The sequence below is a fragment of the Battus philenor genome, unplaced genomic scaffold (assembly GCF_028537555.1).
Source record: "Battus philenor isolate CCGP_79_NKW_IND1 unplaced genomic scaffold, ilBatPhil1.0.hap1 SCAF_27, whole genome shotgun sequence".
Lineage (NCBI taxonomy): Eukaryota > Metazoa > Arthropoda > Insecta > Lepidoptera > Papilionidae > Battus > Battus philenor.
Genome location: NW_027181690.1, coordinates 4,870,560 through 4,882,831, shown reverse-complemented (window position 1 = coordinate 4,882,831; position 12,272 = coordinate 4,870,560). Strand labels below are relative to the sequence as shown.

Sequence of the window (12,272 nt, the reverse complement as noted above, 5' to 3'; positions counted from 1 at the left end):
ACTTTGTATGAACAGATATCCTTTATCTTACCTTGTATGTTAGTAAATGCAAAAATACAAAACTGTATATACAAATCATTTATGACTAGTAAAACAACCACATTGCTAAAACAACCTCAGTAGGTTTAATTCCAGCCTTTAGGCTGGGCTTGACACAGTCGATACACATTTGCTTTCGTTTGGATCTCACAAAACTCAACAACAATAAAATATCAAAAATCACAAAGGCGGAACACGCTTACGAAATCTAAAGCACAGTTTCCTCACATAATTCTATGATAAATACGGGACTATGATTTTTATTTGTCATAAGGAAATGTTCAAGAAGCAGTTTAGAGGTGTTTCTAAGTTTTCCTCATAATAGGGTTCAAGTCTCCTCCGCCATGGGCAGACATTTTCACTTTGCTAGTGATATGATTTTTTATACATGGACCGGCATCTTTGATAGAACCATTTGCTTCCTCCATTTCTTCATCTGATGAGAAGTCTGAAACACATACTGTTAAATGCCTTTTCTTAGGTGGCATGACATGAAGAGTCCACCTCATTGGGCCTTTATGTATCGTCTTGTGGTTAGGCTTGGCTTCATAATCCGTGTCAGATGCTGCTCTCTGGCAGTCGCTCTTGAAACTCCGCGAACTTTTGTTTGACCTGTAGCTATCCTTTTTTTCCCCCCTCGGGGGGTTGTGGAAGTTTTTTAAATTGACGGCAGTGTTGGTGTGGCTCTTTGTGTTAAGGTCGGGAAAATTTTGTGAATATATAACTACACTGTCCACTGACGCGTCTTTATGAAATTTTGACATTTGTTTTCTAGATTTTTGATTTGCTTCAGGTATGGTAGGGTTGCTCGGCGTTCGCTTCTCCGACGAGTTCCCGCTGCTGCAGCTGGTATTGCTATTGCTGGTACTGTATTGTTCAACTGCTTGCTTTTCGAGTTCTCGAAACTTTGTGTCTATGCTTTCATCGGAGGCTTTGTACTGCTCTAGCGCTTCTTTTTCCAGTTCTTCAAATTTGACTTCTACATTAGGAGGTCGTATTCTTGCTGGCAAGACAACTTTTGGGTTTAGTTTTATTAGGCCGGGTGTTACTAACTTTTGAGACAGTCGGACGCAACCCGTGGGTGTTAGAGCTAGTGGCGAGGGCGCGCTCATACTTAATACAGTGCTGTAAAGTCGTTTTTTCCTCAGTCCACTATCCAAAGCGGCTGTGCTGGTACATGGAGCTTGTCCGTCGTTGATAATCTTTTCTTTAGCCTTACAAATTTCGGACTTGTCTGCCGTACTGTCAGCTTTTGAATGTGATGCTTTTACTTGAAGATTAGGTGTGACTTTTTCATTAGTTTCCTTACATGAATCTTCTTTATCGGTATTTTCAGACGTAGTCTTAGGTTTTTTAGTATTGGCGCAGTCTGGGACGTTGAGGCTTTGAGGAAGTTGTAGGCGTGTGGATGGGTGATCTCGCGGCCACCAGATTCCGTAGCGACGGTCGGGGCATCGCAGTGGCCTTTGTGCGGTGGGAACGTACCGGCTGACATTCGTTCCGCGGTACATTGGACAGCGCGCTGCATTCGCCCGCATAATGGCTTGCACGCTGGCCGACAGTCTGCCCAGCGCACGTTGGCATTCAGTCATGTGAGGAGGTCTGGGCGTATCGAACTGAAACTGAAAAATCACCTTAGTCCAGTGTGCCATTTTTATATATTTTTTACAATATATTGGGATATTACATATGTTCTGATTTGGTTGGTTCAAAATTTCAATGTGTATTATCAGATATTTACTAAATTTAATCAAAAATGCGGGAACATGCTTGATGCGGGCTGCTCAAGGCCGGTAATTGTGGGCGTCTATCAGCTGACATGATTGAATAAATTGATGAAATAAAAAAAAGTGAGTGCTAACTTTGCAAGCAGGATCACAGCAGAGTTGGGCAGGAGCTTCAAGGCAGTAGGCAGGGGCGGTGGTGAAGCCGGTTAACCGGCGAGGCTGTCGCCGCCTGGCCCTCATCTTCCGCGACGGAAGGGGCGGACTCGGGGCTCGTGTGGTTTGCTGGCGATTGAGCCCCGAGGTTTCCCAGAGCGCACGCACGCTACGGACACGGGCCTCTAGCATCGCCTCTTCATCCGCCGCTGCTGCCGCCCCACTGGGGCCCCAGCGCTCGCTAGCTGCCGATCGGTGCCCGTTAATTTCGACGTATCTTTTATTAAACCGTGCATTTTAAATTACGTTACATTTTTTAAACTAACAAAAAACCTGTAAAACTAGGTGACCGATGACATAGTCAAGGTCGCGGGATGTTTCTGGATGCTGGCAGCATAAAACCAGTAATGATTAATGTAAAATAATAGGGCCGAAAGATAGAAAGTAGGCCCCTTAACATCTAGTCCGACAACTTAGTCAATGTTGCAAGAAGTTGCCGGATACAGACGAACCAAGACCAGTCACTGTGGCAAACTTTCATTCAACAAGTGGAGTTTGCAGATTCTGCAGGTTCGAAGGGCGCACAGAGAGCGCCTAGCATGAGACCACTTTTACGACAGCTAAGCTCACTTGATTTTGGAAGTTGTTAGCGTGTCTACAAAAATGGTGGTTAGCGTCCCCTGTAATTTACGATCAAGACTTGTTTCCGACGAGAAGGGATGGTTATCGAATGGCGACGATGATAGTGTACGTGGCTTGTCTCATTGTCGTGGTGTTGGCCGGAGACTCATTGGACATGTGACTTGCCTAGAAAGAACTCCGTCGCAACGTGCAAAGCCTATCGAAGAACGCCGCCGCAACAGCACGCCGCATTGTAAAACGTCGCCATAACAAACAACGTGCTATTTCATACGCTGTGCTATTGTCGAAACTTAATATTATTTTCGCATATATATAAATAGCTGTTTGTGCTTTGTATTAGTTAAAATATTGAATATCTCCTAGTACTAAAATTGGCAGAAAATGAGGATTCAGTACATTCTTAATTCAAATGGACTCTAAGCATTATCTAATAGATTCAGACGTTACCTTGCGGAAGTCCATCCGAACTAATAAAGGGAATAACAGTGCAAAACACCGAGCCTGAGACCGAGCACTGGTCGGTGTAACATCTCCTGAGGATGCTCCGTGGAGGGGTGAAACACATGTAGAGTGAATTAACGGTGGTAGTTGTTTTTCGCATTTATCAATGGAATGGCGGGCAGTGCACTTCATTTCACGACTACTGCTGCATAGCGGAAGTAGCTATATATTAGTCCCTTTCTTAGCATTACAGGGAAAATTTTGGTAAGCGATGTGCTTAAAAAATTAAACATATTCCACCTACAAAATCTTTAGCTCTTAAAGTGATCAAGTTTGACTTCCAGGGGTCTACGGGAGAGACGATGGGATCTATACGTTGGCGTGATATTAAAATAAGGGTTAGCAATTTATAAGCAGGAGTCCACCAAAATTTATCAGTTTTCGATAGCATAAAAGCCTTGACTTCTATGTAGACAGATAATATTTTAAGAAACTCAGCGACTGTTATTTGCTAAAACTTGCACACAGTCCATATTCAGTATGCGTTAAGACTTGAAAAGTAAAGCTTGACTTTCAGCAGCAACGCAAATTACCTACTTAGGTCTCTAATTTCTACATGTTTGTCGAGTTTTGGGAATATGGTGGGAATCAGCTAAAGGGGTCCACCGGATCCAGTGTGGCAGCCTCGGAATTAAATAAAATATTTGCACTGACAACGTCGATATAGTAAATATTAAATTAAATATAAATAGAACGCACAAATCATCCTCTATAGGCATCCTGTACTGTCTCCGGCGGCGTGGTAACAGGACGCGGTCGGCTGGATCGTCCATCAGCTTCCGAAACCAATATTCTACCTGATTTAAAAATTGGCATATTAAACACATAAAACTCAAAACAATCATAAGGGTTTCTTTCTAATGGCCGAACTCCTAGTGAACTCTGCCCCTGGCGATTGGGACATGCTCGCTCTAAAGAAAAGAAAAGCGCTTTCGGGGACAAATCCAAACCGGAGAAGTTAGTGTACCTCATTAATAAAAATACGTTGGTAAGTTTCTTATACTTTATTTATTTACTTAACCGCTGTTTATAGGATTGCTAATAGTGGTTATAATCATAAATATAAGAAATCAATTACGGATTATGCACAAAAATTATCGTAACATTTGTTAAGAGCAGTCAGTACATTTATCATTTGTGATATTAGCACCGTGTCTTATTAAAAACTCTCCATAGCGATCCATCAGTGAACAGAATTGTAAATGAAAAATAATTATTTGGAGTAGAGGTCGTTAGTGGGCTGTAGTTCGAAGTCGCCAAGAGGATTGGGACCTTGACGTCAAATGGCCAACGGTCGTAAAATGTTAGGATTCTCCTATTATAAAGAAATTAATGGTTTAATATATTGGACAAAGTTTCGTTACCTCCGGCAGCATCCAGCATTCCGTAAGATCAGAATTTTCACATCCTTGCCCACCAAAACCGCGCCCTGATATTTTCTCATTAGTGATCCTATAGCAGTTTTCTCTGAAATAAAAATAATACCAAAATCTGCCTTTCAAATTTCCCACCAGGTTAAAATGTAGGATAGATTATATGCAGTAAACAATACATATTGATAAATAAATTCGGCTAATTTAAAAAACTAAATCTCACAACAAAAATTTAATCTTTTTACCTAAGTTCATCATAATAGAAGTTTCCATAGAATTGAGCCAATCGTGACTCTGGTATTACGTCCTTTACACTTCTTCGTGAACAATTTCCATTTTCTTGATTCGTCGCGACATGAGAATCTAAAATATTGTATAAGTTATAGTTTGTATAAGCATAAAACAGAATTCTTAAATAAGATAGTGTCTGACCTGTTGCTTCGCATTGGTTATTTTGTATAACCTGCGAAGACTCGACCGCTGTATCTTGAAGAACTTGTGTAACACGACAATGTTGTGCCCAAAGGCGCTGCAATATTATTTTAATGTAAAAGAAAAACACATGTATTAGTTATTTATGTGAGAATTTTATTTAGTTATGAGTTTTCAATTTAATTTTATTTAATCCAAGTTTCGTAGTCGTAAAAAACAGCTAATTAATCACCTTTCAATATTACATTAATATCCTACCTGATTTGCTATGATAAAATCATCTGGGGGTTCAGTGGCCCATGTGAGATCCGCACAAAGGGCGATATGTGCCCAAGCAGATGAGTAACGATCCACCTCGAAGTTCATTCAATGTGACATCTCACTCATACAATTAATTATCTTTAGAATAAGAAAGGAACTAATATAATAGTCACTAAATTTTAAGAGAAAAATTAACGGTAAAACTGTAAATATAAATAACGACAATTTGAAAGACATTAGTGGTTAAATCTACAATAACAAAATTTTCCTCTATTTTGATAGGTACATGATGTACATTTTTTTCTTAAATTTTAAATCGGTTTTCGAATTTCATGCCAACTGAATAAAATTAATGTCATCGCGTTGGTTCAGCCGGATTCTTAATGTACAACTCTTTTTAAGTGACAAAAGTAAAGTTCACATATAAATATAATTTAAAGTTCTTAGCAATTGCTTACCTTTATGTGTTTCTATTTTATGTATCTTGCACATTAATACATTATAAGACAGTTGTATTATTTTCACTGTGTAATAATTTAATCTACAACGTAATCTTTTTGAAAGTGGCTCAGGAATAAAGCTGTTGTGAATTCATATCCAAAGTTTTGTGTGTACTTTAGGAAATACTTTTTAATCATTAATAAAATAAATTAATACAAAAATAAAAGAGCTTAATTTATTTCAGAATTCTATATAAAAGATAATAATTTAAAATTTACAAATGATATATACAATTTTAATATTGGGCTTGTTAAATGGCCACTTCTTTATTAAAATTGTATCAAATAATCTAAAATGTGTTTGTAACCAGTGACTAACGTTAAGATTTCTAACACAGTAAAATGTCCGTAAGACCAAGTTTAAGGTAGAGCACATTTAGTAAAAAGTTGTGCCCAATTTGAGTTTTGAATTGATTACTTCGAATTTTTACCTGTTTTTGTGCATACTGACGGGGTTCGCATATGTTGCTTGTTTTGTACTTGTATATTGCTTGTATAATACTTTATAGTTAAATGTTAGCTGGTTGTATTTAATATATTGTGATGAAATAATCATTTTCCGTTGTATTAGGTATAATCTGTAATTAGTAGAAAATAAGTAGAATAAAATTATTAAATTTTCTTTTAGGTTAAGGTAACTTCTATGTATAGAACGAGTATTACTTTGTTACTTTTTTACAAAAAAATATAGGGTATTTGCATACTCTGAAAGTAATTGACTTACTTCTATAGAAAATATAGACAAATCAGATTATTTAAAATTATTTAAAAATTTTAAATAAATATCATACAGATTTAGAGATAGAGTTGATAAGAGCTCATTTTTGTTTGTTTGCAATATAATGTAGTTCTTTGTAACTATTTTGCCGTCATCGATATGAATGTAAAAAGTTAACTTTTTATTTAAGGTAATTTTAGCAGTAATTTAAACTACTATATGGTCACACAGGCGATACCCGGTGCTACTCGCGCGGAAAGGTACAAATGTCACACAGTTCACACAGCCAGTCAGATGCGCCAGTGGCGCTCGTATTTTGTTTTGATGCGCATGCGTGTCGTTGACTTTTGTTAAGAAATACACTGACAGGTTTAATTTCAATTTTAATTTTAATAACTAAAATTTATACCAAACCGATGAAAATAACTTAAGCTTTTTTACATTGAAAAAGTGTTTTAAGTAAAGACAACGATAAATTTAACTATTTTTAATTGTTATAATGATATGAATTAAAAATCGATTTAAAACGACCTATCCTATTTCGGATTTCTTACGCGGAGTTTCATTTTGTTGTTAATTTTGCAACAAGTGGTAGCAGCGTAACTGTTGGTGCGTTGGGAACAGGTTCTGTGAGGACCGTTGGGTTTTTTGTGCTATATTTATGTATATTTGTTTGTGTAGTATAGTTTATTTCGCGAGTGATTGTGTATGCGCGGTGGGTCTGTGATGCTGCAGTCGAGTGCAAAAGGTTCAAAGTGACTGCTCTCCTTGTATGGTAAGTGATTAATATAGCAATGCTTTAGTTAGCAAGTTAATTAACTTGTTTACTTGATATAATTTATACTTTATATTTTGTGTAAGGTAATCACCATACTAGTTTTAACGGTATATAAATGTATTTTCAATCTCTTACCGTAAATTTATTGACATATATTCTAGTAACACTACAATAATTGTTTGTAATGTTCTTGCTTAGCTTAAGCTTTTACATACAATTTAAACCATCATTAGCAAACTGCATCAGTGATAGCTGTTATCAAAATTCGTAAAGACATTGCTGTAAATATTTTAAAGGTAATCAAATCAAATCGCATATCTATCTGTGTCATCTGATAAAAATATAAGACAAGTGATTTCCATTTATTTATTAAAAATTAAAACAATTTAAAATTTAAAATAAAAGTGTGTATTTTGTAATAGCTTCATTTCAATTTAATATTTTTAAAGAACTCTTAATACGCTTTTCTTAAAATTTAAGATTATATTACCAAAAGTGTAAAAATTGTTATATATTCAAGAAAATTTTGGTACAGAAAAATAATTATGGGTTACTCTTTGCATATTGGTAACAAAATGTATCAACATATTAGTAATAAAAAAATCATAATTTCTAATATTAATAATAAAAAATAACCATTTATATAAATCATTTCATTGAAATATATACAAATTTAGATTATTGATAACGTTCCACAAAAGGACTGTTAACTTAGAGAAATAGAGCTTTCCAGAAATCCAGTCTGTATTGATCGTACTTAGTATCATGAAAATGTCATGGTGTTATATGAAGAGCTATTCGTTATGGCCTCTAAAAGTATTGTAATGTGTTATGATAAGAGCTTTTATTGTTCAGTCATATTCAGTGTAATGAGATGATAAATATACATAGTTTGAAATAATATTGATTGACTGAATAAAAATGTAGCAGCAGTAGAAATTATTATATCAGGTATTGTAATTATTTAAGTTATATAATCATATATTTTAATTTTAATGAATCATAATGTTGCATGTCTTCTCTGCCTTTATAAATAAGATGAATATACACGTACATATAAACAGAATGTTTTATTAAGAAGTTCTATTTATCATTTTTAACAACTAATGTTATACTTCATGATGCTTTATGGAAATGCTTCTGTTTAGCACTCATCTAATAAAACTAACATATACTTACATCATGATTTTTTTTAAAAAATGAAATCTTTATAAATCAACATATGATATAGTATCAATGAAGTTTTTTTTTTAAATATGACCATATTTATAAGAAAGAGAAATATACAACAAATACATGTGTTACTTGCTGATTTATATGTCATAATATAAATTAGCAAGTAACACATGGTTATAAAATTTTTAGCTTAATTTGAAATTGTAGTAGTTGAAAAGAAGACTATGATATGGTAAGACTTATTTTTAAAGGGTAGAATAAATAGTTCAACATCTTGAGGTTTGCACCTAATTCTATGTACATGAGTGGAATAGCTGATGGTGGGAGACTGTGAGATATACTATGCAATACCATCATGTTCCTGAATGATTTACCTAACTAATGTTTTGAGAAGACATATAAAATAAATACTTTATTATTTAACATTTGAAATCAATGAATCTGAAATGAGGAAAGATCTATAGAAGAATCAAAGTCTCAGATGTAGCTGGAAGAATTGCTCGTCTGAAATATCAATGAAGGCCAGTAAGGTTGTCGAACGGCGACCATGATCCGGTAGTAGCGGCGTGGTTGGGCCCCACTAGGTGGACTAACGAAATAGTCAAGGTCGCGGGTAGTCGCCGGACGCTAGCAGCGCAAGACTGGTCATTGTGACGATCTTTGAAATAGGCTTGTCTTACGGTGATGATGCAAAACGTAACTAATTAATAACGAGTCCATATAACTTCTATGCATCTTCAAATTACTAAATTACAAGAAAATCGCTGCAATAATTTGCATGTGTGCAATCTTAATGTCTTATTTAAAGGCAATTGTGTGCATGGACATACAGATACAAATGAATAAATAAACTTTTACGGCCTTAAGTAAACCATATAGCCCAAGGCACTGACCAGTTGAAGGACAGGCTATATAGCGCGCAAAACAGATGATCGTCAGAGCCTCAAGATTCGGGAGGGGAGACTTTTGAAAGTGCAGCGTAGGATCTATATCTACAAAGTTTCAATTTTTTAATACCGCAAAATGCCGGATGTAGGCCGCTTCCATCAGGTCCTAATTGAAATCCAAAGAGAGGCCTTTGTCCAGCTGTGGACGTCCTACGGCTAGGGTGATGATGATAACATAGCATGTATTTATATATATAGACTAATACGCGATAATTTATCAACCTGTCGAATGCAGTGCTGGTGGATATTGAATCTGACCTTTTCGTATGGAAAGTATGTACTGATTCAAGACTATTCTTCTTCCCGTTTCGCCAATTTATACGTTTATATTTTTATTGCAAAAACAAATAATAACATGAAAACATACACATAATAGTATCAAAGATTAGGTAATTATTTATTTTATTCAATTCGAGGTATTTCATCTAAATACATTTTCACACGAAACAATATTGCTACGACTTACATGTGGAGCCTTGACCTGAATTTCACGTACAATGCTTTCATGTATAATAAAACAGACTAAGGTAAAAATCCCGAAAGTTTGTAATATTTTTTTATTCTTAAAGACTACTTCGAAAACTATGTGATTTTTGATAAATACGTCGTTAGTGGGTCTTATAAGAACGCTCTCGGTCACCCAAAGAGTAATGATGATGGTTATAGTTGGAGCCTCATCGTACTTCGAAGAATTGCTCGTTTGCAGACAAACTCAAAGTAACTAGTTGTTAGCTAAAATTAAGTTTAGTCAATAACGCGCAACCTACTGATAAGTAACAAGAAACTCAGTGAGGTTTGTATTTTTTTGATGATTGTATAAAACCAAAAAAAAATCCCATAAATATAGAAAAATTCATTTCGAAACAACTTTATCGTGCAAGCAGATTCTAACCGGTTCTGTTGAAAACGTATGGAGGAGGTCTACCTATAGCAAATAACGTACTACGACTGCAATGATGACGATGGTGATAATCCATAAGGAAAATGGCAATATTCGTAATAAATGAAAATCGTTAGTTATAAATTTAAGTAATTTAAAGGCAATATTTTTTTTAATCAACCGTTTCACGTAATCAGTGTCGATAGCATTAATTTCAGTCGTAAAGGTTATGAAAAAAGATTACCGCAAAACTGAACACATGAAATACAGCACCTAAACAATAAGGTAGCCAGTGACGCAATTCGTGGGGTATGCCCGTTATTTCAGCCCGGGCGACCTTGGCCTACTTGGAAGCCCCAGTCAACATCCTTCGTTCCGGACCACGCTGAGAATATATAACTGCCACTTTAGTAATCCCCTTATTTTCGCGAACCATTCTCATGGGTAGCTTCATTCATATTTGCGGAAAACCCTTTGTTTGGGGGTTTACCCGGAAAGAAAAATTTTATCTTAGGCATTTTTTGCTAATGCGTTTTTTTCGGGATTGTCTGGGGATATGATTTGCGTCTATAAGTATAATTAAGAACGTAGCTAAAAGATTCTATTTTTTTATTAATGGTACCTTTACCATTTCTGGTCAATATAGAAGACCATACAACTCAGATTTTAAATCACTTGAATTGTTTTGTATTATGCCGACGGACATATGTTTTTTTCAATGACCTTAGCTATTACTATGTGGATCTAAACATAGTTTCAAAATATTTGTTCACAGCACCGTGTTTTACCTCTTTTACTGCATCTATTAGACGGTATGAATTAACCTATTTACGCTATGTAAGATGCTTTTCAAACTGGAACATTATGTCATGATTTAGGACGAAGAAACGATCTTTTCATCACGATTTTAAGCAAGTGAAATAAACACATGGTGATGATGAAAGGAACGTAAGAACAATTGTAAAGAAATTTAAAGATACGTTTACACGTGACTAGTTTTTTAAATGAAGCACGAATAAGTTCAATTTTGATTAATATGTTCAAAACGTCGAAATCAGTCAGTTTATTTCATTGTCAGTTTCTGGGTTTCTTAAAATAATAAACTATTCAGTCATTTTCATGATATGGTTTAATGCACTATGTTTCATCGACATCTACCAAAAAATACAATTTATCCACGCAATGTCGTTTATTTAGTAATTAAATATAATAAGATAAGTTACTTTTTAACTTTTCTCGCACCGTTTAGTTTATAGCAAAAGAGGATTGCTAAAAAATAAGAATTAAGGTAAGATGTTACCGACGCAGCGCAGCGGATTGGCAAGTTGTAAAGGCTGTAGTCTAGTCACGCAGCGCACAGAACAGATGATCGCTGGGGTCTTAAATTTTAGAAGTGGACACCGCGAACGTTAAACCGCAAGACCAGATGCAGGCCGTTTACGACCGATCCTATTATAAATATATCGTGGAAGCCTATGTATAATAGTGGATGTCCTACTGCTATAATGATGGATGATGTTGGTATAGGTTGTATATTAAAATCCGGGAAGTAAAGTATAGTACTTCATTATCATCATGTAAGCCCAAACGACCAATACGGCCAGTATTGGTCCTCGTAGATTTTTTTGATGGCTCCCTTTTTTGGGCCTCTAGTTCATCCCCTATCATTGGTGGACAGGTCTTTTTGGTTACATTGGTTTAATAGTTTATTTATTCTTATTCCTTATTTACATTTTTACTGTATATATCACAATTTATATTTCTAATATTACATCTACATTATCATTATTTATTGTTTTCATTATTCTTACTATTTTTTACTTTTTATTGTTTTTCCTATTACCTTTTTGCACAACTCCAAAGAGGCCTTGCGACACTCCTCTTATACTAGTGAAGTGATGTTCTCCTGTATTTTCTCTGCTAAACCAGACACTGGAATCGTCAAAGATTGTCACGAAGAGTTGTCTTGCGCTGCCCGTATCACGCGAGTTCCTTCAAACTTGACAATGTTGTCGGTCCACTTAATTGAAGGCTCATGATTGACATTCGAGAACCTTTCAGTCCCAAGGTTGTAATACTTACTAAGTAAAACCTAAGGATTTAACCAAAAAGAAATCATAATCATCATAATGTAAGCTGATAGAT

The 12,272-nt window shown here is 35.4% G+C and overlaps 2 protein-coding genes across 2 annotated transcripts in view; one reads left to right on the top strand and one right to left on the bottom strand.

The window, feature by feature from the left end:
* Nucleotides 1-26: 26 nt before the first annotated feature.
* LOC137925570 (uncharacterized) lies at nt 27-5,233 on the bottom strand. Its single transcript, XM_068769033.1, has 7 exons — nt 5,126-5,233; nt 4,868-4,964; nt 4,681-4,798; nt 4,427-4,529; nt 3,762-3,859; nt 1,902-2,160; nt 27-1,661 (listed from the first exon to the last, which is right to left on the bottom strand). The coding sequence occupies exons 1-7, from the start codon at nt 5,231-5,233 to the stop codon at nt 345-347; spliced, it is 2,100 nt and encodes a 699-aa protein (XP_068625134.1). The 3' UTR covers nt 27-344.
* A 1,400-nt stretch (nt 5,234-6,633) lies between these two features.
* The window catches only part of LOC137925372 (uncharacterized), an 89,543-nt gene continuing 83,904 nt past the window's right edge, over nt 6,634-12,272 (top strand). The window contains exon 1 of the mRNA XM_068768804.1: nt 6,634-7,121. The gene's annotated coding sequence lies outside the window, so the exon portion shown is untranslated. The remainder of the gene's footprint in view (nt 7,122-12,272) is intronic.